Source organism: Caloenas nicobarica, chromosome 1 (genome assembly GCF_036013445.1).
Source record: "Caloenas nicobarica isolate bCalNic1 chromosome 1, bCalNic1.hap1, whole genome shotgun sequence".
In the NCBI taxonomy this organism is placed as follows: Eukaryota; Metazoa; Chordata; class Aves; order Columbiformes; family Columbidae; genus Caloenas; species Caloenas nicobarica.
Window position 1 is genome coordinate 213225775 of NC_088245.1, and position 25821 is coordinate 213251595.

A 25821-nucleotide genomic window follows, 5' to 3' on the forward strand; every position below is an offset into this window, starting at 1 on the left:
GTGGAGGTTGTGAAATATAATAGTTCCAGAGATACAGGAGAAAACTTGAAGCTTGATCTCCATGGTTTCACCTTGCTTGAGGACCTCTATATAAATTCCAGATGTCTGTCTTCTGGGACGTTATATTTCGCTTTGTGCTCCTCAAAGAGCTTGCACAATTCATTTAGGTATTTCTGATGGAGTTTATCAACCTCTTCCTTGGAGGGTCTGTACTTCTTCTGCACTGGAATTGGCTTCCCAACTGGAAAAAAAAATAGCACGGGCATTAGGATGAGCCAGTGTCAGGTCCCTTCGAACACTTTGCATTTCTCAGCATGGAGTTGGGGTCCACCTCCCCAAGGATGTGGTGGATGGATTGATATGACCAGTCATGTTCTTGGGTTTGGGAGGTAGCACAGCCAAGAAGGTTGGGAGGTGGAGGTAGGGAGATGTCCTAGGTTGCTTCTTTCCTTGCCTTGGTTTCCCCATCTGCAAAGTTGGGTAATGTCAAAGACCCTCTGTGTAGGTCTTTGAAGTAAAAATATAGTGCATCCCACTGCAGTCCCTAGAGCTGCTCTGAACGTCTCAGATCTGCCGTGGATAAAGACAACATCATCCTAATATTTGAGTTGGACTTTCCAAGCTGTTCCCACATGGCCCTAGCAATCTGCATTGCAAATGGGGAAACTGAGGCACAGGGAGCCCAAGACTATCTAAATAAACTAGTGACTGAGGTGCTTCCACTTTGCTCAGTGAAACATCTGATTTTTCTTAGGAACCAAGTACCCACTTATCTTTAGAAAATAATCCTGTTTTTCAAGGGCAAATATGATTAATCTGATTCCTAGTACTAGAAGAAGCCCCTTCCCATCTCCCAGAGCCATGAGCAGCAGGATCAGGTGCCTGCAGTGGACAGGAAAGTTCAAGAGGTATCATATATCACATGATATATATAATATAGATATTATCTATTATTATTTCACATAGTACATATTATATGACATATAATGATATATTACACTACATAATATTATAATATAATTACACTATAATATATAGCATATAATATTATAATATATATAATTATAATAGATAATGTTATTATATATAATACCTCTCTTGCTCTGGTCTCTTACTCAAATTGTGTTTGTCAAGTGACAGAGGGTTTCATCACCGTGTAATGCTGTTCCTCATCAGACTAATGAAGAGCTCTTGTGGTATTGCACAGCTCATAAAACCATCGAGACAATCCAAACAGGTTGTAAAACAATTAGAAGTAATTGCTGGCTGTCAAACTTAATCAGTGGGGTGAGCTCTGGCCTTGCCAAACAGCCTCTTTAATTAGACCAATTTGCAGAGTACCAGCCACGCTGGTGGGCCAAGCATGAAGTTGTTGAAACCAAGGAAAACTTTTTCAAAATCAGACTTTTTTGAAATCTAGTGTCCTGTGGGCATGGTTTCTGGTCAAAATGGTTTGCCTCGTTCACGTGCAAATAGGTTGGGGTTTGCGGCTGTGTCTGTACAGGACACCGAGCAAGCCTGTAAACTGTTTAGGTGTTGTTCTACTTGTGTTTGTAAAATTGTCTTGGAAGAAGTTTAAGCCAATACTATTGCAGTGGTTCGTGCTGGCATTGAAGTTGGCTGCATCCCACAGGGGTGATCATAGAATCATAGAATAGTTTGGGTTGGAAAGGGCCTTCAAAGTCTCATCCAGTGCCCCCCCTGCCATGAGAAGGGACATCTGCACCAGCTCAGGTTGCTCAGAGCCCCGTCCAGCCTGGCCTGGGATGTCTCCAGCGATGGTTCATCCACCACCTCTCTGGCCAACCTGGGACAGGCTCTCACCACCCTCGCTGGAAAAAGTTTCTTCCTCATGTCTGGCCTGAATCTCCCCTCCTTTAGTTTAAAACCATCACGCCTTGTCCTATTACAAAGGGCCCTGCTAAAAAGGTTCTCCCCATCTTTCTTATTGGCCTTTTTTTTAGTATGGAAAGGCCACAATAAGGTCTCCCTGGAGCCTCCTCTTCTCCAGGCTGAAGAATGATGGGGTGGCCGTGTTTGCTCTGGGGCTTGCCCTGCACAGCCCAGATGACCTGGGCTCTGTTTTTAGACCAAGCCAGAGACCCAAACCAGTGTGACACATGAGCTGTTGGGGATGCTCCTTTGCTAGCAGATTTCTAGCCCACCATAGCTTATGATCTCTGACACAATGCTCCAGTCCAGAAGGAGAATGACACAACCCAGGGACTGTCCCTGGTGCCCACGTTGGCCAGGTCGAATGTGGCCAGCATTGTGCCAGTGTGCCAAGGAAGGACTTACCCACAGTGCAGATGGGCCGCCGGTATGGTACCAGCCCGAAGCTGTACTGGAAGATGCCTCGTGCATGGAAGAGGGGAAGGGAGATGCCCATGATCTGCTGGAGCCGGTGCTGGATCCAACGCAACCAGGAACCCTTGGGGTTTCTCACCTGATTGTAGAGGTCATTCTCACCAAAGGAAAAGGTGGGGACCAGCGGGGTGCTGTGAGGAGTTCAACCCAGTTAGGGGCATGAAGATTAGAACTAGAGAATCATAGAATCATAGAATCGTAGAATGTCCTGAGTTGGAAGGGACCCACAAGGATCATCGAGTCCAACTCCTGTCCCTGCACAGGACAACCCCACAGGTCACACCGTGGGTCTGAGGACGTTGTCCAGTCTCTTCTTGAACACTGTCAGGCTTGGGGCTGTGACACCTCCCTGGGGAGCCTGTTCCAGTGTCCAGCACCTTCTGGATGAAGAACCTTTTCCTCATGTCCAACCTAAACCTCCCCTGGCACATCTTCCTGCCATTCCCTTGTGTTCTACCATTGGTCACCAGAGAGAAGAGATTGGCTCCTACCCTTCCTCCTCTCCTTGTGAGGAAGTTGTAGACCACAATGAGGTCTTCCCTCAGTCTCCTCTTCTCCAGGCTGAACAGACCAAGTGACCTTAGTCCCTCCTCATAAGGCTTCCTCTCCAAACCCTTCACCAACTTCATGGCCTTCCTCTGGACACTTTGGATTAGCAAAGCCCACCCCAAAACACCTTCCCTCCCTTCTCCAAAATCAGCAGGAATACCCCACTAACCAACCCCAGGTCCCTCTTGACCCCATCCCCTGTGTCACCCGTGCTCGATGGCCAGGCGGACAAATCCCTTCCTGTTCTTCAGCAGCAAGGTGCAAGATCCCGGCCGGGCATCCAGAGCCTCCTGAGCCCCACCAACGATGATGGCCAGCATGTTCCCACCCTCTGGCTTCTTCAGCACGTAGGATGCGCTCTCCTTGTCAGAGGAGACCAGGCCTGGGGTGCAGAGAGGAAGAAAAGAATGATCATCTGTGTAATCCACATTAGTATGGTTTGCTCTGTACCTTTTTTTCCTTCATTATCCAGCTCCTGAGGGGTGCTAGACACTTTATTTTCAGAGTTTTCCTGCACTTCGGCAATTTCAGGCCAGCTGGCCTGAAAAGTGCTGGATTCATGAAGAGATCTGTTATGTGAATATACAATTATCCCTTTGCCGCCTGGCCCAGAAGCGAGAAATAGAAAAAAAAGAAAAAAATCAGGAAAAAAAAGTAAGCTGAGAACTAGCTGCACTTAAGCCCCAGGGAAAATCTGTTTTGGTTTATTGTCACATGAGACCATGTCCAACCCTGAATCATTTCGGAGGCAGTGAAACGTTTGCTTTAGATCAAAACACACACAAATTTCACTGGATGCTGCTTATTTAAAATGGAATTTAATGCAGAGCTTAGCCCCTTGTTATTTACTTTCAAAAGTTAGAAATCTTTAATTCAGAAATGACAAAGCAATTTTGTTTTGATTTAAAAAATTAAAAATCCTTGTTTCTGGTGCTGAAATAATTTGCAAATTAAAACCTCTTTGTCACATGGATTCAATTGACCTGAAAATGAGCTATGCACTGAACTCGCACATTACAGCAATTAAAGCTTATTTCACCTGGGCCATAATTCTCTCATATCTCACTGTTATGATTCCTCGCTCTCTGTGTAAATATTTTTTCAGCAGCAGGAGCCAGACCTTATGTGGAAAACAGGGTGGTGAATGCCCTGGCATATCTCAGCTGGATGCCTCTGTTTAGTCTGTTGAATCCTGCCCATGGCATGAGATGGATGGAGAAATGGCCATTCCCCAAGGCCACCCATGGGTGATGGAAGTTATCTCCTGATGGTCTCCAAAAATCTCTCAGGACTCCCTCTCTCCTATTTTCATTTAATTTTTACCTATTCTATTTCATATCTTTTTCTCTTGCCATGCAGTTTTGCAGCAGTGTAAGCTGCTATTTGCATCCTCTATCCCCAGATGCTGCTTCCCTGCAAGCAGCACCTTTGAAAAAATAAGTTTTCTCCTTCTTTCAGTGGCAACCACAATTTCAAGCCTGAATATTGTTTTCATGGAAAGAAATACAGGACCAGCTTGCCCTGGTGGTCTCATCATTTCTGCTCATGATTTGCTCTGCATTTTGCTGTTATACAGCACCTGGCGCAACAATGCCCTGAGCTCTATGAAGTCGAACAACAGAGATAAACAGCTAGAAGAGTAATTTTTTACTTCAGAGAGTTTTTGAGTGCCACCTCCAGTAACTGTGTCCATCCGTGGGATCCAATCAGCCACAGATGGGGACAAAGAGACCCTTGACTTATCTTCCCCTGTTGTCTTCAGTCTCTGCTCCCCAAAAAATCATCTACCCATCCCACCACTTGCCAGAGACGTTGGCCCATGCTGTCGCTCTTCTTACCCCCACTCATCAAGTAGTCCCTGAAGAATGGGACGCGAAACCACAAGCCGAGCATCATCAGGTGTGGGGTGATGCCTGGGAAGAGTGTGGAAAAGCCTGATGCCTCTGTGCAGAAATTGAGGAAGGCTCCAGCTGCCAGGACCCCATGAGGGTGAAATCCCACTAGGTAGTTCTGCCGAGGGTCCAGTTCCGCCGTCTTCACTAGCTGGGCACAGGGATGGAGCCAAAAAAGGGACCATGAGTTAGTGCTGTCACCTTGGGAGGATGGAGCATTTGCTATGGAGACCAGATTAGGGATTTCTGGAGGGGGGTCCCTAGCAACCACGATGCATTCTCTTGGACAAAGTCAACTGGAACAACTCAATCATTTTTCACTGAGATGTATTTCATTGTCTGTACTTCCACCTTCTCCCACCCACTGGCCCAGTGTGTCATTTTCCAATGACAGAATTCCTTGTGTTGCCTAGAGCTGGCCTAAATGCCGTTAGGAACCTACTTTGTTTAAAACATCCTCCAATACAGTTTCTAATATGGGGGAAAAAACAAATCAAAACAAAACAAAACAAAAAAACCCCAAAACAACAACAACAAGTGAGAAAAGGGTGATTATTTTTGTCCCAGAACAGCAAAGGCAGCAAAAAATTGCTCTGGTAATCATCTACATAAAGCCACTGCCTCGTGCAGGGACACATCCCTGCTCAACAGTACAGTGTGGACCAAAGGGTTGTCCCCTCCTGAAGCTCATGTCAGGAGATTCAAGGATGTTTTTGTACATGGTGGGGTGAGATCCAGAGCCCAGACATCTAACAGAGAACAAACTGATGGCTTTCTTTCCATCAGGGAAAGCCTGCAAGAACCGAGCCTGTGCCTAAGTGCCCAGGTAATTCGTGTGTCCATCAATGAGCAATGGATATCTGCCCAAGGTTGCTGTAATTTTACTGAGAGGAGGGAATGGGGAATGTCTATGTCCAGCCTTTAGAGATGGACAGCATGGGCTGCAAATACAGTGCAGCGTGTGGCCAGTCCTTGAGCACTGGCTAAACAACCAGCTGAAATACTTGGCCAGTCTGAAAGTGGGTCTGGAGGCTAGAAGATGCTATAGAAACATAGAATCATTTTTGTTGGAAAAGACCTTTCAGATCATCAAGTCCAGCTGTTAACATGGGAGAACAGGCCACAGCAGGAGAGGGGACAATTAAAGGGAGATAAGGCACAGCCAGGATTTGGACTCTGTGGACTTGCTATGGACCACCCAGAGGAGAGTGGCTGCTGTGATAAACTCACCCTCCAGCTCTGTCACCAGGAAGACCCTGCCATGCCAACGTCAGCCACCACGTGAATAATGATAGAATCATAGAATGTCCTGAGCTGGAAGAGACCCACAAGGATCATCGAGTCCAACTCCTGTCCCTGCACAGGACAACGCCACAGTTCACACCATGTGTCTGAGGATGTTGTACAATTGCTTCTTGAACACTGTCAGGCTTGGGGCTGTGACACCTCCCTGGGGAGCCTGTTCCAGTGTCCAGCACCCTCTGAGTGAAGAACCTTTTCCTCATGTCCAACCTAAACCTCCCCTGGCACATCTTCCTGCCATTCCCTTGGGTTCTACCATTGGTCACCAGAGAGAAGAGATTGGCTCCTACCCCTCCTCCTCCCCTTGTGAGGAAGCTGTAAGCCACAATGAGGTCTATCCTCAGTGTCCTCTTCTTCAGACTGAACAAACCAGATGACCTTGGCAATAACCTTAGTAGAAGCAGTCAATACTGAACGCTGATGCCTCTGCACTTTACTGTGGGTACCAAGGATGTTCACATCACCATGAAAGCATGAATCTTCTCAAGGTTACCCGCCAGAGAGCAATCGTGGATTTCCAGACAGCTCAGAGGCACTTGTGCACAAAAAGAACCCAAGACCCATGTGTTCTGGCACATCAACCTTCTGAGTACCCCACTCCCGTTCACACTCAGAGAGCGGCTAATGGTGCATGTTTTTCCTAGAAGCAGCCAGAACCACAGGTTAATCGTGAGGGTGCATTTTGCTTTCTTACATCATGGCTAATTTCCCATCTGTCCTAAGGCACTGTTGACTGTATACATGTGCCCATTCGAGCGCCTGCTCCTAATGAGGGGAATGGACAAACAAGAGTCCCACCGCTGCCCGGGTGCGGAGGTGCTGAGGCACGAAGAGGGGCAGATGTTTGAATTACTAAGTACCCAGGGCCCCTGTCACCATTTGCACATTTTTGAGTAATTTCAGCTTGCATCGATGTTTCCTGCATTCATCTTCGGCTTCCAAACAGCCTTTCATCTCCGCGTGATTTATAAGCAGGGAGGTGAGATGCTCGAGTGTGTTGGAAACCAGTAAATCTCTGGCTGTGTGTGCATGGGGCAACAAGCAGGCGGGGGTGAGAACAGTCTCAATGCTTGGGTGCACCCCAAGATCACATTGCCCTCCTTGCTGATGAAGAGCCGAAGTCAAGGTATCCACTGAGCTGTGCAAACTGCTTCAGTGAGATAGTTCACCTGTGCTAAGACAACAAACATCTTAAAAACCCTCCCAGGAGACATCCAGCTGCTGCCTTGGTGCTCACAACAATGCAAGGAGAGCTAAAAATGAAGAGTAGGGCTTGTAGCAATAGGACAAGGGGTGACAGATTTAAACTAAAGCAGCAGAGATTCAGATTAGACATAAAGAAGAAACTGTTGGCCCTGAGGGTGGTGAGAGCCTGTCCCAGGTTGGCCAGAGAGGTGGTGGATGAACCATCCCTGGAGACATCCCAGGCCAGGCTGGACGGGGCTCTGAGCAACCTGAGCTGCTGCAGATGTCCCTGCTCATGGCAGAGGGAGTGGATTAGGTGAATGTTAAAGGTCCCTTCTAACCCAAATCATTCTATGATTGTATAATAAGAAGTGAGGGAAGATAAGAGGGAGGTTGTGTCCCCTTACAAAGGACTGGACATCCACCAACCAGCAATCTTTCCAGCTCTACTTCTGGTTGTTCACATTTTCTTTTGATGTTTTGTACTGAGATCACTTTGTGATTTATTTTATTTGTTGTAGTGTGCACCTGTTTTCAGATACTGCATTTTTCATCTTGCTTTGCATTACTGTATTATAGAATGATAGAATCATGGAATCATTTTGGTTGGAAAAGACCCTCAAGATCATCGAGTCCAACCATTAACCCACCCCTGGCACTGCCCCACATCCCTGAGAACCTCATCTCCATCTGTCCAACCCCTCCAGGGATGGTGACTCCAGCACTGCCCTGGGCAGCCTGTTCCAATGCCCCACAGCCCTTTGGGGAAGAAATTGTTCCCAAGATCCAACCTCAACCTCCCCTGGTGCAACTTGAGGCCGTTTCCCCTCACCCTGTTGCTCGTCACTTGGGAAAAGAGCCCGATATCGTCCATGCTACCTTTGCTGTTTGTTCTCAACTGGGCCTTTTAAACCACATATGCGTTTTGGAGCTTGACCATGATTTGTATATCTGCTTCTATGTAACTTATGTATCTGACTGACAGGAACCTCATGAAGTTCAACAAGTAAAATAACAAAGTTGTGCACCTGGGGAAGATCAACCCTAAGCATCAATACATGCTGGGGACCACCCAGCTTGGCAGAAATGGGCCTGGGGGTCCTGGCGGACACCAGTTTGAACATGAGCCAACAACGGGACCTTGCAGCAAAGAAGGCAAATTATATCCTGGGCTGAATTAAATATATTGCTGGCAAGTGGAGGGAGGTCATCATGCCCCTCTGCTCAGCGCTGGTGAGGCCACACCTGGAGTGCTGCCTCCACTTTTGGGCTCCTCAGTACAAGAGAGACACAGACATACTGGAGAGAGCAAAGGAACCACAAAGATGATAGAGGGACTGGAACAGCTCTGCTATGAGAAAAGGCTGAGAGAGTTGGGGCCGTTCAGCCTGGAGAAGAGAAGTTTCAGGGGGATCTCATCAATGTATACAAATATGTGAAGGGATGACACAAAGAGGAGGGAGCCAGGCTCTTGCCGGTGGTGGCCAGTGACAGGACCAGAGGCAATGGGCACAGATGGAAACACAGGAGAGTCCCTTCAAACATCAGGAAACACTTTTTCACTGTGAGAGTGACTGAGCACTGGCACGGGTTGCCCAGAGAGGTTGTGGAGTCCCCATCCTCGGAGATGCTCAAAAGACATCTGGGCATGGTTCTGGGCAACTAGCTCTAGGTGGCCCTGCTTGAGCACAGGAGGTTGGACCAGGTGACCTCCAGAGGTCCCTACCAACCTCGGCCAGTTTGATTCTGTGATTTGTGTACCCCCGCTCTAAGCCATGGGCAGCTAGAGGGTAGTTGTCTCATCACTCAGGAGTTGGTGGATCTGGTTAATGTTTCTGCAAGAGCTGTCCCCTGCGGCAGCACTGACCACATCTTAGTGACTTAGTTGAATTATTTGCCTCTTTCAGCTTTGTAGACTGGGCTCCTTCCAGGGCAGAAGCAAGGAAAGGGAGAGAAGGTCTCTGTTTTGTCACAGTGTCTGCTCAAATTTGGATGATTTGGCAAGAACTTACAGAGAAACCAAAGAGCTTGTGCAAGACTGAGAAAGAAATCTGTAGCAGAGGAGAGACTTAGGCAAAGTTTCTTATGCCGTAGGTCAGGCCCCTGGACTCTAAACCACCCTTCTCCTTCTGGAAACTATTTAAAACAGAAACTCAGTCCTCCCATCTGGATTGTTCCCACTGTATTTGTTTCTTCCCCCTCCTGCCAGAGGTCAATCTCAGTTCCCAGTCTGCCAGGAAAGTTAATACCTGACTCGGCACCAGCCCAGTTTTCTCCTGTACTCCAGCCCCAAAGTGATTAATGGGGCTGGGGTTGAGGTACAGAGGGGTGGGATTCTCCTCCCTCCTGCCTTGGCCAGCGTGTCATTTCCACACCCACTGGATGGCATTTGCTGCTTTGATCTTTCTGGATGAGTTGAACCTTTAATAATTGTCTAAGGACTTAAGGGTCCAGCCAACCCAGTCTGTGTGTAAATATCTAAGTGAGACAAGTGCTTGATCCATAGTTTTCTTGGTAAAAAAACACCAGTTCCTCATCTCAGAGGCCTGAGGGGTGCCAAAGTAATGTATATGACCTGTGGTCCAAAGGGGAAGAGCTGTTATCAGCTCAGGGTTGTGGTCTCCAAACCAAGCCATGGGTTTCTTGTCTTCCCTGAGCTTTTCCTTGGCATGGTTGGGATGATGGTTGGGGACTTGGCTGCTGACAGAGGTAATAACTCCTTTCCAAAAGTATTATCAGGCCTTCTAGATCCCAGATCTGGCGTGATCATAGAATCATGGAACCATAGAATAGTTTGGATTGGAAGGGACCTTCAAAGGTCTTGGCCTTCACAACAAGACTTAAATTTGTGTTTTAAAGGATGAGGTCTACTTAAGACTTCTCCTTCATGAAAAAATATCTTGATAGCTACAGTTGTTCAGTTTTCACAGTGATTATTCTGTAGCAGTAACCTCCCTTTATTTTGTGTACTCAAATATGGGTCTAAGACATAGCTAAAACCCTGTCCCAGTTCCTGAAATTCCCATAGAGATGTGGTGAGACCTGCTCCACCACGTACTGTCAGCTGCGTTAGGGAAATTCATATAGACTTTCAGGAGCTCTGATACGACCCAACATACTGGCAAGGATCTCAAGCAAATTAATCCAAATTGATTTTAAACTGGATTAGTTAAACCATATTAACATCACAAGTAGATGCTCTTAGCTGGAATTAAAGTGGCCTTCACTTGGTATTTGTTTTGATGGGGCTTTTTTGTTGGTTTGTTTTGTTGTTTGGTTGTTTGTTTTGTTTTAAATTCATTTTGGAGTGGAATTAGGCTAATTGGAATTAGAGTTTCTGAGACACTATATCAGCCCAGGAGTTCAGCACTGGTTTAACGAGGCTGCTTTAACTCACCCCTCGAGATGTGGCCAGGGTTTCCTGGTGGTCCCCTGTGGACTAGACTGTCCTCCCCCAAAACCACGGGAGGAGGGAGGATGGGTGATTCCCCATGTGATGCTGGTGTACTAAAGCCTGAAGAAAATAAAACTCTCCCTGAGCACAAAGGGTTGGAAAGCTGGGTGCTCCAGCATGCCCTGTAGATAAAGCTGTACCCAGGCTCCAGCCAGCATTGTTTGCCCAGCGCTGAAGGGATTAAAATGTTGCTAAGTGAGTAATTAGACGAAGACAAGTTGAGATGAGTATGGGCACCCCACGGTGCTTTCTGTGCCATGGGACAGGAAGTCAGGGAGGGCACCGACATGCCATGACATTACATCCTTGCGGATGGATGAACATGTGATGGGGGAGACGGAGTTGCATGGCATCACCCCCACAGCCATTCGCAGAGGTTGTGGTCAGGAAAGCTGGTCAGAAAGCTTCTGCCTTCTTCATTTCAAGTCTCCCAAATCGAATTGTTATTGTATTTCTAACCTTCTCTACCCTCAAAATCTGTTTTCGAGGATGTTATATTAATTAACATAGATGAACATAACATTAAGAAGGGTGAATAAGGATTTTATTGTTTGTTTGGACTGGGCTAGATGATGTTTGAAGGTGCATTCCAACTCAAACTATTCTATGATTCTATGATTAATCCTCTGTTATGTAGGACGAACCTCCTTTCAACTTTGTCCTAAGCAAATCCTCAGGTGCCTTGCTGTTCACCCAGGCACCTCCAAAGAGCATCTCTTCCAGGAGGAAACATGGAACCAGATTCTCTTTGGGATGAAACCCCACAGAGAAATCTAGAAATCCAGTGAGATCCAAAGAAGGAAAAATCGTGCAATGGTGAAGAGAAATGGGTAGCCCACACCAGGGTATCTGGATGGGAGACTAAAGGAAGGGAAAACATCTGAGTATTGGCAGCAGCTGGGAAGGTAGGTAGGTTTTAGGTCCCAGCAATGGTGAGAGTCTGAGAGGGACAGCTGGACAAAGAGGACCTTGGGCACTGGGGTTTTCTCCAGGTGACCCAATGCCAGGTCAGAGATGCGTTTTCAGCAAAAGTCAGGGAGTCTGACCAGCCAGGTGGGTTTAAATTGAGTTAGGACAGGACTTCATCACTCTCACTCAAAGATGGATGAGCATGGCAGCTCCAAAACACCTGCATCTTCCCTTGTTCTTTTGTATTGCTGCTTTTGGGGACTTGTAGGACTTTGGGCCATTTAGCCATGTCTTGCTTTTGCCCTAACAACCCCTCTTCTCTCCTACAGCCAAGAGAAGGAAGCAAAGTGAACAGCCAAGACTGCTAGAAATCAGAAACTATATATAATGTCACGGGCCATGGCACAAAATTCCCAGTTACAAATAATACCACTCTTCTACAAAAAGCCCTGGTAGGGCTTGATTGATGTAAACTTGGGCTGTTCCCTCGCCGCAACACCTTGTACATCCCCAGAACCACAACACACTCAAATAAGCCCCTTCATGGTTTATGTAATTATGAGAATGAATGAGCTATGGGATGGAGCCATCCCAAATCAGAGCTCCAAGGTATCAACTAATTCTCATTTTAGTTTTTCTAACAACAAAAAATAACTCCAGCAAGTCCTCAAGCACAATGACAGCTGATGAAATGGTGCCTGCTGGTGTTGTTCTGAATGATGCCAAAACCTGAAGACAAGGTTTGTCCCTCTAAGACCTTAATTTTAGCTTCCTGCTGCTAGATTTAACTCGTAACTCAGGTTGTGTGGTCTAAAGATGAAATATCTTGTCTAAGCCAAGCAACCAGCCCCAGTACATAGTCAGGAAGTAAAACAGTGGCTTCTGTTTGAGGACTAGAGATGGATCTTGTCAAGCTTATTCTTTCCTTATTTCATGCCCATCCTCACCTTCTGAAGATCCGTGGTTCTCCTCAGCTGAGGTTACCAGAGCACCTTGGCTGTATGAGTGAGGTTGGTGACAGCAATCTTAGAGTGGCAGCAGGGGATGGGGCTCGGGGAAAGAAGCAGAAAAGATGTGTATTCCCTTGGCCATGCAACAGAGAAATTTGGTTTTTCTGTAATGTTTGATGTATCCTTCATAATAAAGATGTGCTGATAAACGATTGGGAAGGGACTGTGTGAATGGCCTCAAGTTGTGCCAAGGAAGATTTAGATTGAATATTGGGAACGATTTCTTCCTGGAAAGGGTTGAACAAGCTGGCCAGGGCAGTGGTAGAGTCACCATTCGTGGAGGGGTTTAAAAGACATGTAGATGAGGTTCTTAGGGACATGGTTCACCGCTAGATTTAGGTTATGGCTGGAGTCAATCTTAAGTGCTTTTTCCAACCAAAATGATTTTATTATTCTATGAAAAGAGATAAAGGTTTTGGCAGAGACCTGGCAATGGCAGACATATTATTGACTTTTTATTGAACATAGCATAGATAGAGCAGTCCAAGGTATCCAAAATCTCACTGGAGGCAACATCAACTCACAGCAGACATCACTGCATACCTGTTCCAGCATAGCCTGCCCAAACAGATTCATTTTGCATCTTCTGGTATATTTTCCCCCACTATTAAGACCCAGCTGAGCTCAGGCATGTATTGCAGGCTTATCAGGAGGGTGTATAAAAAAGGACTAGAACAGGTTTAAAATCCAGGGGGGTGAAGCAGAAATAACTTTCCTGGGAAATGCACTGAACATTCCCTTAGATTCTCAGTGCTTTTTCCTCATCCCTCTTTTAAAATCACCCAAACTCATTCAGCTCCTGCCTGACCCTATAGCTCCCAAACCCCTAACTAAAATACAGTTATCTCCAAGGGGAATCAGCTGAGCAGCAAAGCGGTGCTTGTGCAAGGCTGATATCAGCAGAGGGTGCTCCTTGCTCACAGCTCGGAGCCCAAACATTTCCATGTACCAGATGCTCGCGGCAGCAAAGTGCAAATTCACGCTGCCCAAATGCCCGGAAAACAGCTACTCATCTCAACCTTTCTTTGCTTCCACCACAGCTAACATGCCCAGGGATGCTTTAAAAGCCACATTTAAAGCCGATTCCTAGAATAAAATAGCAGGCAGCTCTTCCTGCCTCCAAACGCTGGTGCTTGGCCATGCTAAGTTTGTTGATGGGATCTGGGAGGATTAGGAGCCACATTTAATCTTCCCAGAATGACTAATCCTGCAGGTTTGAACGAACTCGATCTACACACAAATACAGCCCTTGGGTGCTGGGTGCCTACCTTGTCTGTCTCCCCAAATCCCACTTCTTGTGCCCCTGTTCTGGCTGGGGCTTTGGGCAAGTGAGAGGTCCATGGCACCATCCAGCCGTGCATACTCAGACCAATAGCTCAGCTTAGTTTATCATGAGTGCAGTTTACAGGACAGTTAAAGCAATATTTACAATGCTTAACTTCCACTCTGCTAGGAACAAACAAGCCCATGCTCTGCAGTTTAATATTAAATACCTTCAGTTCAAGGAAGTAAACACATTTGGACTTTTTAGGTGGGGAAAAAAGCTGGCAGATGTGGGATATAAGAGAGTATAAAACCTGGAGTGGCATGGCTAGGTGAGACAGGATTTGCTCGGGCTAACCAGGGAGTTTCCAGTGAAATGAGGAGGGTAATCTTCACACTGTGTAGTTCATCTGGTGAGATCCATGCTGTGGGATGCTGGGGATGCCAAGTGTTTTTCCACACTCTTGGACTGCCAAAAGGTAGCAGAATCATTCAGCAAGAGTGGATAAATTCTATATTCTGGCTTATAAAGTCCTTGAGCAAACAAATGTTGAAAACCAAGAAAATATTTTAAGGAAATAATATTATGTGATTGTTTGGTTATAATACCCTTTTAATTATATTTTTGTTTTCCTCTGTCCTTTTGCGGTGCCCCCTCTGACTTCTCACAGACCAGTGGGGAGAAAGGCTCCGTCCAACCTTCCCTGTCTTCACCCAGTGAGCTGCAGCCAAACCCAGTATACATGCTCCCTCTACTGGTCTTACTGGTCCTTCTGCCGGGTCCTCCCTGCCTGGCAGTGGCAGCCAGGGAGGGAAGGACAGACAGACAATGCAGTGTGGTGTTCGGGGTGGGGGCAGGTTGCATCACCTTACAAAGGGACAGGAGAAGAAGTGTCACTGGGCTGAGCTAGCAGCTAAGTTTTAGCAGAAGGGATGGTCCCACACCGCTCCAACAGTGGCTCATGGCCAAAAATAATTTACAGAGTATATATGGTGTATAATCATCACAGCCACATGAATAGCTCATAGCAATTCTAGTGCTTTATAGGGCAACCTTGAGAATAATTTATTGGGAACCCACTCGGTGTTTCCTATTAAACATCACAAAATATTACCTGTCCTTTATGGTAAAACTCACCACAACCTCTCCTGGGGTGTGTTCCCGTTCCTCCCCAGAAGACTATTATATACCTTTTGGGGGCTTTGCTTTGAAGTTCATCCAGAAGCCCTTAGATCACAAGTTAAGCTCTGAGAGTAGCCATAAAATAACTTATGGCAGGTTCTCAGCATCACTTTCCACCCTGCCTTTGAGCAAAGAAACTCAATGGTGGTAGAATGCATGCAAGGTGAACCTATTCTGATGGATAGCCTTGTAGAGAGGCAACTTGGAGATGCAGTTCCCATAGCTTGGTCTCCCCGAGAAACTCACTCATTTGCATGGCCCATGAACTCTTCCGCTGCATTGCTCAGATTTGTATTGACCCGTGATGGCTCTGAAGCAGCATTTTGTACTGGTCCGTGCATTCATGCCATGCCAAGGGGATACCAGATAAAGAGTCAGGTCAAAGACCTGCTGTATTTGGAGCACAAGTCTTACGAGGGACAGCGAGTAGCTGAGGGAGCTGGGGGTTCAGCCTGGAGAACAGGAGCTGAGGGGAGACCTTCTGATCTCTGAACTGCCTGAAAGGAGCTTGGAGCCAGGGGGGGTCGGGCTCTGCTCCCCAGGAACAAGCGCCAGGACCAGAGGAAACGGCCTCAAGTTGCACCAGGGGAGGTTGAGGTTGGATGTGGGGAACAATTTCTTCCCCAAAGGGCTGTGGGACATTGGAACAGGCTGCCCAGGGCAGTGCTGGAGTCACCATCCCTGGAGGGGTTGAACACAGAGATGGGGTTCTTAGGGACATGATTTAGTGACAGTGTTGGGTTAATTGTTGGACTCAACAATCTTGAGGGTCTTTTCCAATCAAAATGATTCTATGATTCTATGATTAAAGTAAATCTGGAAATGTCACAGAAGTCCTTCTCAGTGGATCAGCAACTCTGTGAGACTGCCCTGTACACACCCATCCAGCCTCTTGCTGAGCAGAAGGGGATGCTGACCTAACAGGGCACCAGGACCACTTGGATTTTGGTCAAAACTTGGCTCTGTGTCTACTGGGCAAATGCTGAGCAACCTGAAGAGCAGAAGTGCCATAATATGCGCATGGGAAAACAGGCAAGGGGAGATTTTTTCTGAACTGCTGAAATGCACCAATATTATATGTGTGCATAAATTCAGATGGTTAAAGTATGTGGTTATGAAAACGGTAGTTATATATTTTTTCTGGGTTTTGCAGTAATCTGAGAGCTGGGAAGACCATCCTGCCTCAGTCCTTCAACACTGACCTCCAAGCACCCAATGCCACGACCGCTGGCCCCAGACCTGACTCCGAACAGCAAGTGCAAAGTTGGTCCCTGAATCTCCTAAAAGCCAATGGGATCAGTGGCACTTACCGTGATGGGGAAATAGTCCCTCATGTACCTCCAGACAACGCTGTTCCGGATGGCATGGATCCTCCTCCCGCCCTTTCTGGGTTGTTCCCTGTCTAGGAACCACCATGCAGCGTAGAGGGCACTGAGCAGCCAAAATCGGGTGAAGAAGAGGGCGATGAAGGTAGCGATGCAGCACTGTGCTGAGAGAAAAGCCAAGAAGTGAATTGGCAGTCGGGTTAGGTGTGTGTTGGGATAAGAACGATTCAACTGAAGGGACTCAGTCTGTTTGGACCTGGGATGGACCCCAAGGCTTTACTGGGTTTGCTGCTGGATTATTTAATCACTTTGGAGATATCTTTGATGTAAAGAGGTGGTTTCTTTCCTATCTGCCCCAGGAATCTGGAGAGTAACCAAGCACCATCCTTGTAGCAACCACCTATTTCTACAAAGGCCATCATGTCCCCCTCTTCTCACAAGACTCATGGACCTCAATGCATCCAGAAGGTCTTCATTGATCTCTATCTCTTTGCTATCCAGCTTTTCTCTGGAGTCAGTCTGACCTCTGCAACCATAATGCCAGTATTTTACCCCAAAACTCCTGTCAATACACCCTGATGATAACCTGGCATTCTGCAACATCAGCAAAGTAGGGCACTATACCCTGTATGCACAGTCCCTGATAGCTTTGTCCTGAGCTATCGATTCCCCATTTTAATTGTGTCTTGGATTTTTAATTTTTTATCTTCCCATATATATGATTTTACTCTTTATTGAGGTTTTTTTAATTGATTTTAGAGCTTTTCCTCCACCTCTCAGGTCCACTCTCAACAATAATCTTGGCCTCTAGAGGATTTTCAGTCCTTTCAACTTGACGTCATCACAGATTTTATAAGAATGCTTTATTTCATTCCCTAAGACGTTAATGACTTGGGACGTTCCCAAGTCATTAAAGACTTTTTCGAGCTGCTTCCAGACAGTGCTCAGCTTTTCCCTCCACCTCCCATCTCCTTCATGCTCTGTGTTTTGGCATGGGAACAAAAAAAGAAAAGTCTGTGTGCAGAGAAGCACCACTTGGTATATCAAACCCCATCCAAGCCCAACACTGTCTATAGACTGAGAAGCACCAATGGCCACCAAGCTGTCACCTGGTGAAGCAGATGCCCTATAAAGTGTCTGGGAAGAGTTGTGTCCTCTCCATCTGTCCCTCTGGAAGCCTTGGTGTTGTCTGGAATGGGGGAGACTGAGCTAAAAAAAACCCCACAACAATTCATCCAAGCCTTTTGCCTTCTGCAGCTTATGGTGCGATGGGCTATATATTTTGTTCTTCTCTGAGTCTTTATCACAGATCCAGAACCCACGGCTTAAGGACATGAGGATGGAGATGCACTGTTCAGCTTCAGCTATGAGATAGATACATCCATGGTCTCATCCTCTGAGACCTGGATTTTCATCTTTGGGAGTCACTTGGCACCTGCTTTCTCCAGCTCATCTCAGCTAAGGGTTATCAGAGAAGAGGTATACAATGCTCTCAGATAAGACCTCTTTGCACCTTCTGTTTTCTTTTACTTAAGGATATATAAGCAAGTCTGGTTTGTAGTCAAGATCTATTTCTACTCCTGCAAATTCTGAGTCTTTCCTGAACCCACACTGGAGGGAGCACACAATTCCCTTCTCTGAAATCGCTCCAGCACCTCAAGGCCTTTCTTGTCGGGAAGGGCCCAAAACTGCCCCCAGGATTGGAGGTTTGGCCTCCCCAGTGCCCAGCACAGGGATGGTCACTGCCCTGGTCCTGCTGGCCACACCAGTGCTGGTACCAGCCAGGATGCTGGTGGCCTCTTGGCCACCTGGGTAAGGCCTCTACCCATTGATCCAGCTGGTCCAGATCCCTCTGTAGAGCCTTCCTACCTTCAAATAGATCATGAATGGGGAAATGCTGCAGCTCTCTGCAGAGCAAGAGGTCAAACCTGCAACACATCCTCCAGGTCAGAACAAAGCACTGCTCATACCTGGTGCTACTCCTTTTAAATGCCACAGACGTGGTCTTTATAACTCTTGAGGAAAATAGGATTCGGTACGAACATGAAGCTCCAGGGTCCACATGACAGATAAACACCACTTGAGGAACAACGCAGAGATTGCAATTTTACTGCACCTGGGAGCCAGCTCATCAGGCCTTCTGCAAAACGGTGCAACCCTTAGTTCTCTTTTTATCATACTGTGCAAAGCTCAAAGTACATTCTGCAAAAGGAAGGAGTTGTTCTGGTCCAAATCCATATACTTATCATCCAAGTGAGGTTTTATCTTGCAATAATATAATTATTAATTTCTCCTTTGATTCATTTCCAATTCAGCTTTTATTTTGCCAGACAGAATTTGCATACAGTGACCTTCACTCAACCTTAAGACTTTTTTTTTGTGCTTGTAAAATCTGACAGTGTCCTGGCTGCTGTGGGAAAGAAGCATATCTGTGTCCTTGTGTGGATCCTCAGTCTCAAAGTTTCTGTGGATGGGACCAAAAAGACAGAAAACTTCCAGAAAATGTAGTTAAATTATGTACCCCATAATTATTGCTTTCTTCCCTTGAGGGGAATCCCAAGAGGAAAATGAGGAACGACAAGGGCTTCTTGCCCATCCCTCCCTGGACTAGAGATCACTTCAGAGCTGCCCAGATGAGGTCCATATTTTGCTCAGAACCTGCTTTTCTACAAACAACTGTTGTTCTCTGGGCTACCTGCCAGGCAAACACTTTAAAGGATATCACGAACATGGCATTGGGCTCTTGGCCAGGGAATCTCAGCAGATATTTCCATTCTGGGGCCAAACTCCAGCCTACCTGCAGACCGTTGTGCCCACAAAGCAATCTGTGAAGGGCTGTCAGGTCTTGGAAACACCGCTGGAAGAGATAGCGGTCTGTATCATGATGGGGATGGGGTAAACATGAAAGTCCCCAGTTAATTAGAAACCCATCTTTGAACCCCACTGGCTGCTAGGGCTCTGCAAAACCAGATAAGATCTCCAGCTTAGAATCACAGAAAGGTATGTGTTGGAAGGGACCTTGAAGACCACCTAGTTCTAACCCCCAGCTTAGACAATCTCCCCTTGGTGAGGATAGGGACTGCAGGCGCATCAGACACAAAAATGACATTGAGATGTGATTGTAAGTTGGCTCTGCCTCACTGCATTTACAGTATTCTTTAAGGGAAAGAAGAGGGGAATTACCTTTAGTGTATTGGCCCAGGTTGCCCAGAGAGGTGGTGGATGAACCATCCCTGGAGACATCCCAGTCCAGGCTGGACGGGGCTCTGAGCAACCTGAGCTGGTGCAGATGTCCCTGCTCATGGCAGGGGTGGCACTGGATGAGCTGTGAAGGTCCCTTCCAACCCAAACTGTTCTGTGATTCTATGACTCCATGATTCTATGGCTACATGTGGTTGTACATTGAGGAGGAATAAACAGGTTTGGAGATGCGGTTGCAAACAGATATGATCCTCATCTCTTCCCTTTTGCAGGTCTGGACTCTTGTGAGGCAGCCCAACTGCACATGCTAAATTGTTATAAAATGGCTTAAGCCCTTACACAGTGCCCTTTCAAGGCAAATATCCCCATAGGCTGCAAGAGGAGTTCTAAGGGCATCATGCATATCTTTGCTGTCACATCATTTCAGTTATCTGAAAATAGCCAGAGAATCCATGGCTGGGCTGAGATTAGATACTGCACTATCTACTCATGGAAAATGAAGAAAGACCTTTTCAAACTACAACCAAACCCAAAGCATGCTTAACAAGAAGGAAAGTTCCATATAGACCCTAAATCAGGGGTGTCAGACTCATTTTCTCCAGAGAATGTCTCCATGTGGATGTGATGGCCTTCTTGGATCCCCTCTCAGGCCAAGTGGCTTCCTGGGGTGGGGTCCCTCAGAGAAACTCAGAGCAAAAACAAAGTGTTTGGTGATTGGCATCTTGTGTTAAGCAGGTTTTTTTGTGAGCTGCAAGTCCCTCCCTGGATGAAAATATGGGCATATCATAGACAACACACACATATATGCCACAGGCTCCAAGTGAACCACAGACTAGAAGCACATGGAGAATTTTTCTGGTCAAGTCAAAACAGGGACTGTGTTCCATCAAAGTGCTGCAGTGCCCAACATTGCTGCTAACCCAGCATTTGCTCATTCAACCTGAAATAACGAAAACAGCAACCTTTAGAAATAGATTTTTGGTATCACAGCAGGCCCAGAGTGAGTCAGACTCATATTGCAGCTGTCAGGAGGGTTTGCAAGATGCACATTGCTGAGGTCACCAGTGCCAGCCCAGTCGCTAACAGTGACAGCCTGCAGAGATCCTGTGCCAAGTCAAGCCTAGCAGCTCGGCCAGGCTGTCCCAAGCTGTGGACTACGCTCAGCTGACAAGGGGACCCGACTCACGTTGGCACCATGTGCACTTTGAGCCAACCTTGCTGATTGAAAGAGTTCAAAGGCTGGTTGCCGTATGCTGGATCTGCAGAGGTGGCATCCACAGGGCTCCTATCCCGGCAATGGGATTGTTTGCAGGGCTTCAGCCCTGCACTTATCACAGAATCATCATAGAACCATAGCATGGTTTGGGCTGGAAGGGACCTTGAAGATCATCTAGTTCCAACTCCAAGGATGTCATGGTCAAATGGTCAAATGCTTTGCACTAGTGGTAGAATCATAGAATCACTTTGGTTGGAAGAGACCCTCAAGATTGTTGAGTCCAACCATTAACCCAACACTGTCACTAAATCATGTCCCTAAGAACCTCATCTCTGTGTTCAACCCCTCCAGGGATGGTGACTCCACCACTGCCCTGGGCAGCCTGTTCCAATGCCCCACAGCCCTTTGGGGAAGAAATTGCTCCCCAGATCCAACCTCAACCTCCCCTGGCGCAACTTGAGGCCGTTTCCTCTGGTCCTGGCGCTTGTTCCTGGGGAGCAGAGCCCGACCCCCCCTGGCTCCAAGCTCCTTTCAGGCAGGTCAGAGATCAGAAGGTCTCCCCTCAGCTCCTGTTCTCCAGCTGAACCCCCAGCTCCCTCAGCCGCTCCCATCACCCTTGTGCTCCAACCCCTTCCCCAGCTCCGTTCCCTTCTCTCAACTCGCTCCATTCCAGAGAGGTGGTGTCAGTTGCCCTTCCGTTATCCATTAATGCTGTAACCCCATCACAGAAGGCCACCAAATTTGTCAGGTACAATTTGCCCATAGTGAAGCCATGTTGGCTGTCATCAATCATCCACTTATTTTCTATGTGCTGTGGCATAGTCTCCAGGAGGATCTGCTCCCTGATGTGGCCAGGCACAGAGGTTAGACTGACTGGCCTGTAGTTCTCTGGGTCTTCTGCATGGTGTGTCTGGATAGATGCCCATGCTCAATTCCACGTAGAACAGGAACAAGAGAGGTAGCAGGAAGCAGTGTAGCAGGTCTGGTCATCAATTTGCTGATTTTGTTGCCCTGCAGAAGCCTGGCTCCACTGCATTACAAGGGGGCACTGGTCAGTACTGGGGTCCTGCAATGGAGTCCTTAGTCCATGCCTTGCAACCCATCCTTTGATTCTGCCTCCCTGCTCTGCTCTGGTGAGACCCCCCTGCAGTGCTGGGCCAGCTCTGGGGTCCTCAGCACATGGACCTGCTGGAGAGGGGCCAGAAAAGCCCCAGAAATGACCCGAGGCTGGAACAGCTCTGCTGGGAGGACAGGCTGAGAGAGCTGGGGTGTTCAGCTGGAGAAGAGAAGCTCCGGAGAGACCTTAGTGTGGCCTTTCTGGACTTAAAAGGGTCCAAGAAGAAAGATGAGGACAGGCTTTTGAGCAAGGCCTGTTGTGACAGGACAAGGGGTGATGTTTTTAAACTAAAGGAGGGAGATTCAGGCCAGACATGAGGAAGAAATTGTTGGCCCTGAGGGTGGTGAGAGCCTGTCCCAGGCTGGCCAGAGAGGTGGTGGATGAACCATCCCTGGAGACATCCCAGGCCAGGCTGGACGGGGCTCTGAGCAACCTGAGCTGGTGCAGATGTCCCTGCTCGTGGCAGGGGGGGCACTGGATGAGCTTGGAAGGTGTCTTCCGATCCAAACTATTCTATGATTCTATGATCCCTGCACTGTGCACTCTCCTCCCAGCAGCTGTCAGCATCTCAAGCAAATGGCACTTTTTGTCTCAGTGCCCTTGCCAGGAGCATCCTCAGGAAAACCAACAGTGTGGACAATGCCTGCCTGTTGTGAGAGACGCTGCAGCAGAGCTCCTGCCAGCACCAGGGTCGAGCTGACGCATTCATCCAGCACCCCGTGGAGAATGAATGAACCCCTCGCCTGGCACTTGGATTCTCAGGGGATGCATTTGCACAACCATAGCAACAGCTGCCTGCCACTGGTCTGCAAATGTCTGGCAGCGGCTGAGCATGTGTTTTTGGGAGCCCTTTTCTGGCAGCAGAAGCACAAGGCTGTCTCAGAGAAAAAGATGCGGCTGGCAGGCAAATCCTGGCCATGGAAGGTCTGATCTCTGCTCCCGAGGGTTATAACCAAATGTGGCATGGGGTGTTTGGCAGCTTGTGGGATGAAATTAAGGGTGCCCCTTAGCATCAAGCTTTCACAGTTGTTAAACTGGGAGCTTTTGGGTGGAAAGCTATAGGTTTAAAGATACTTTGTCAAATGAATTAGACCAGCCTGAATCATTCCACAAGGTTTGGTTATCACCTTTCTAATGCCTTTCTCATAGCATTTCTTAATTGTTTTCAGTTTCAGATTGTACCACACACACACGCACACAAAATCAAAGCAAAACTGTTCCAGGGAAAGACTAATCTCTGGAAGGCCAGTTATAGAGGAGGTGTGGGTTTGGGTCTCATCCTCATTCAGAGCAAATTGTATTTCCCTGGAGGAGCCAGAACCTGCATTTGGAATAGCTCCATGTTACCATCTGACTCTGGAGGATTCCTCCCTCCTGCCCATTTTCTGTCTGTCTGCTGGCTCCAGAAGTCATTTCCATCATTGAAATGTCAAGTGCCAGCCTGAACTTGATACTAAGAAAGGACATACCTACAGTGTAAGTTGTTTTGCTGGAAAACACCATTAAAGCTCTGCAAGCCTCTTCTGCATCCATGCCGGCAATGGGGATGTGTTGTTTCACCCCTTGTTATCATTACAGCCACATTTCTACTATCCCCCATCCCATCCAGGCACCATGGAAGGAAAACTGGGCACAGGAGCAAGAAAGGAGTTACGGAACATCCCCAAAATGTCCCACTCTGGCTGTGTGGGTCCAGGGCTGTATGGCTTTTGCCAGATCTCACCTACGTCTTCTCCTGCAAGGTGGTCCCCAGTGTGCAGGGGAAGGTTGATCAGAGCTGGGATCTCTTCTGCACTAGAAGAACCCATGGTTCATAACAGAAGTAGGAGATGTCAACAAGTGCCCCGCACTTTGCCATGCCATAACTATGTTTTGTGGCAGCTCAGCTGGCCATGCCACCACTGCCACACCAGGATTTCCCTCCATGTAGAGAAGGATGTCCTCCAGCTTGTCCCAGACCAACCCAGGGGGCCACACTGGTTACACCTCACTGAAGCAACTCATCAGGGCCTGTTTGCTGACCCAGTGGGTGAACAGCATTGCCCAGTCATAACCATGTTGCTAATTTTCTCTTCTCTTCTCTTCTCTTCTCTTCTCTTCTCTTCTCTTCTCTTCTCTTCTCTTCTCTTCTCTTCTCTTCTCTTCTGTTCTCTTCTCTTCTCTTCTCTTCTCTTCTCTCCTCTCCTCTCCTCTCCTCTCCTCTCCTCTCCTCTCCTCTCCTCTCCTCTCTCTCCCCTTCCCCTCTTCCAACAAAGTGCAGCCTCACCCATCCTACCTACCACAATGTTCCCTGGCCTCTGCCATTGCCCAAACCGTGCCAGCATATAGTTTGGGGGAGCGTTTACTTAGCATGAGCCAAACCCATGGGCCAAACATCAGGAAAAGGTTCTTCACCCAGAGGGTGCTGGAGCACTGGAACAATCCCTAGGGAGGTGTCACAGCCCCAGGCCTGACAGTGTTCAAGAAGAGACTGGACAACGTCCTCAGACACACGGTGTGAACTGTGGGGTTGTCATACACAAGGACAGGAGTTGGACTCGATGACCCTTGTGGGTCTCTTCCAGCTCAGGACATTCTATGATTCTATAAATGCTGTGATTCTATGAAACCTGTGCCAAGAAGCATGCAAGCAGCTTCACCATCTGGACCAGTATGTCCCGGTGTTCCAGTCCAACAGGTACTGGTGCAGAGGTGGCCACTCAGCCCCAGATCTGTAGCGGAGTTTGGACGGAGACATCTCAGAAACTTAATGAAGCTCTGAAGCACAGCCTATCCTTTCTTTGTAGGTATTTTTTTGGAGATGCTTATGTGTCAAGACCCATATGTACACAAAGATCTGCTGCCTTTGTGTACTGGGCCTAGCCAACAGCTGTCCTGCTACAATAAAGCAGAAGCTTTGCACAGATCCCATCTGAGATTAAGAATTTGCATGACAATGACAGACTCTGGGATGCCACCTTCCAGCTTGGCTCCTGATGGGCTGTAAATCACCCCAGACAGTTTGCACTCTCAGATAACCTGCCTCTGGGTGTCGAATTTCCTTATTTCCCAGTGCATCCTATCCGAAACTGCGTGTCTCTCATTTCCACCAGCACCCAATGCCCTCCGCACAGTAATCAGTTTGTCTGGGTCCCAGTTTACTAATGTGTCTCTTCCCCAACCTGCTTGGGTTTTCCTGGAAAAAATGCCTTTTTGGGGGGTGTGCAGGGGCATCTGTATAAAGTGAAGTGCATGTTCCCAGGGTTGCAAAGCAGATTCCTCCATGCTCGTCACATCCTACCACCCCTCAGGCATGGGAATGCCATTTCTCATGACAAATGCTGAGCAGGGCAGCACCAGGAAAACACTAAATCTGGAGAGCAGAAGAGGCTGAAAATGGGTTTAGCAGAAGTACCCAAGCACAAATACACACACATGCACTTCCCTAGTGCCACCATGCTCAGATCGTCTGGTGAGAAGAAAGCAAAGCAAAATGAAAAGATTTTTTTAAAAAGTGGAAATAAAAAGAACTGCTTCAGTGAGTCAGAGCCTCCCACACTGCTCTTCATACAGCGAGACAAACAGAGACATGCCAGTGCAACATCTACTGCTAATTACTTGTCCTAACATGGCCTGGGATTCACTGCAGGCTCTCAGAAGATGGCTTTAATGCCACTTTCTTTCGGTCCCAGACCTTCAGTCCCAGGTCAGAGAGAGGAGGGGTTGGAGCAAAAGCTGCTTTGGCTTCTCAAGAGAAGGAAAAGGAGATGTCTCTTACCTAGACCTAGGAAGCTGAAGACCCATTGAGCCACCGATGCCGTCTGGAGCCGCCTCTGCAGTGGTAGGGAGAGCGGAGCAAACTCGACCAT

General features: G+C 47.5%; 1 protein-coding gene across 1 annotated transcript; it reads right to left on the reverse strand.

The window, feature by feature from the left end:
* Positions 1–86: 86 nt before the first annotated feature.
* On the reverse strand, positions 87–25821 carry MOGAT2 (monoacylglycerol O-acyltransferase 2). Its single transcript, XM_065647367.1, has 6 exons — positions 25731–25821; positions 16425–16603; positions 4755–4959; positions 3124–3298; positions 2299–2498; positions 87–241 (listed from the first exon to the last, which is right to left on the reverse strand). Exons 1-6 carry the CDS (start codon positions 25819–25821, stop codon positions 87–89), a joined length of 1005 nt encoding a protein of 334 aa, XP_065503439.1.

What these genes read in the sequence shown, in the direction of transcription:
- MOGAT2 (XM_065647367.1), bottom strand. Translation starts at nt 25,821, where the DNA reads ATGGTCGAGTTTGCTCCGCTCTCCCTACCACTGCAGAGGCGGCTCCAG. An exon ending in GGACTACTTGATGAGTGGGG is followed by an intron (nt 3,299 to 4,754) that starts GTAAGAAGAGCG and finishes TCTGCACCCCAG; the next exon opens with GCCTGGTCTCCTCTGACAAG. An exon ending in GCGGCCCATCTGCACTGTGG is followed by an intron (nt 242 to 2,298) that starts GTAAGTCCTTCC and finishes TTTTTTTTCCAG; the next exon opens with TTGGGAAGCCAATTCCAGTG.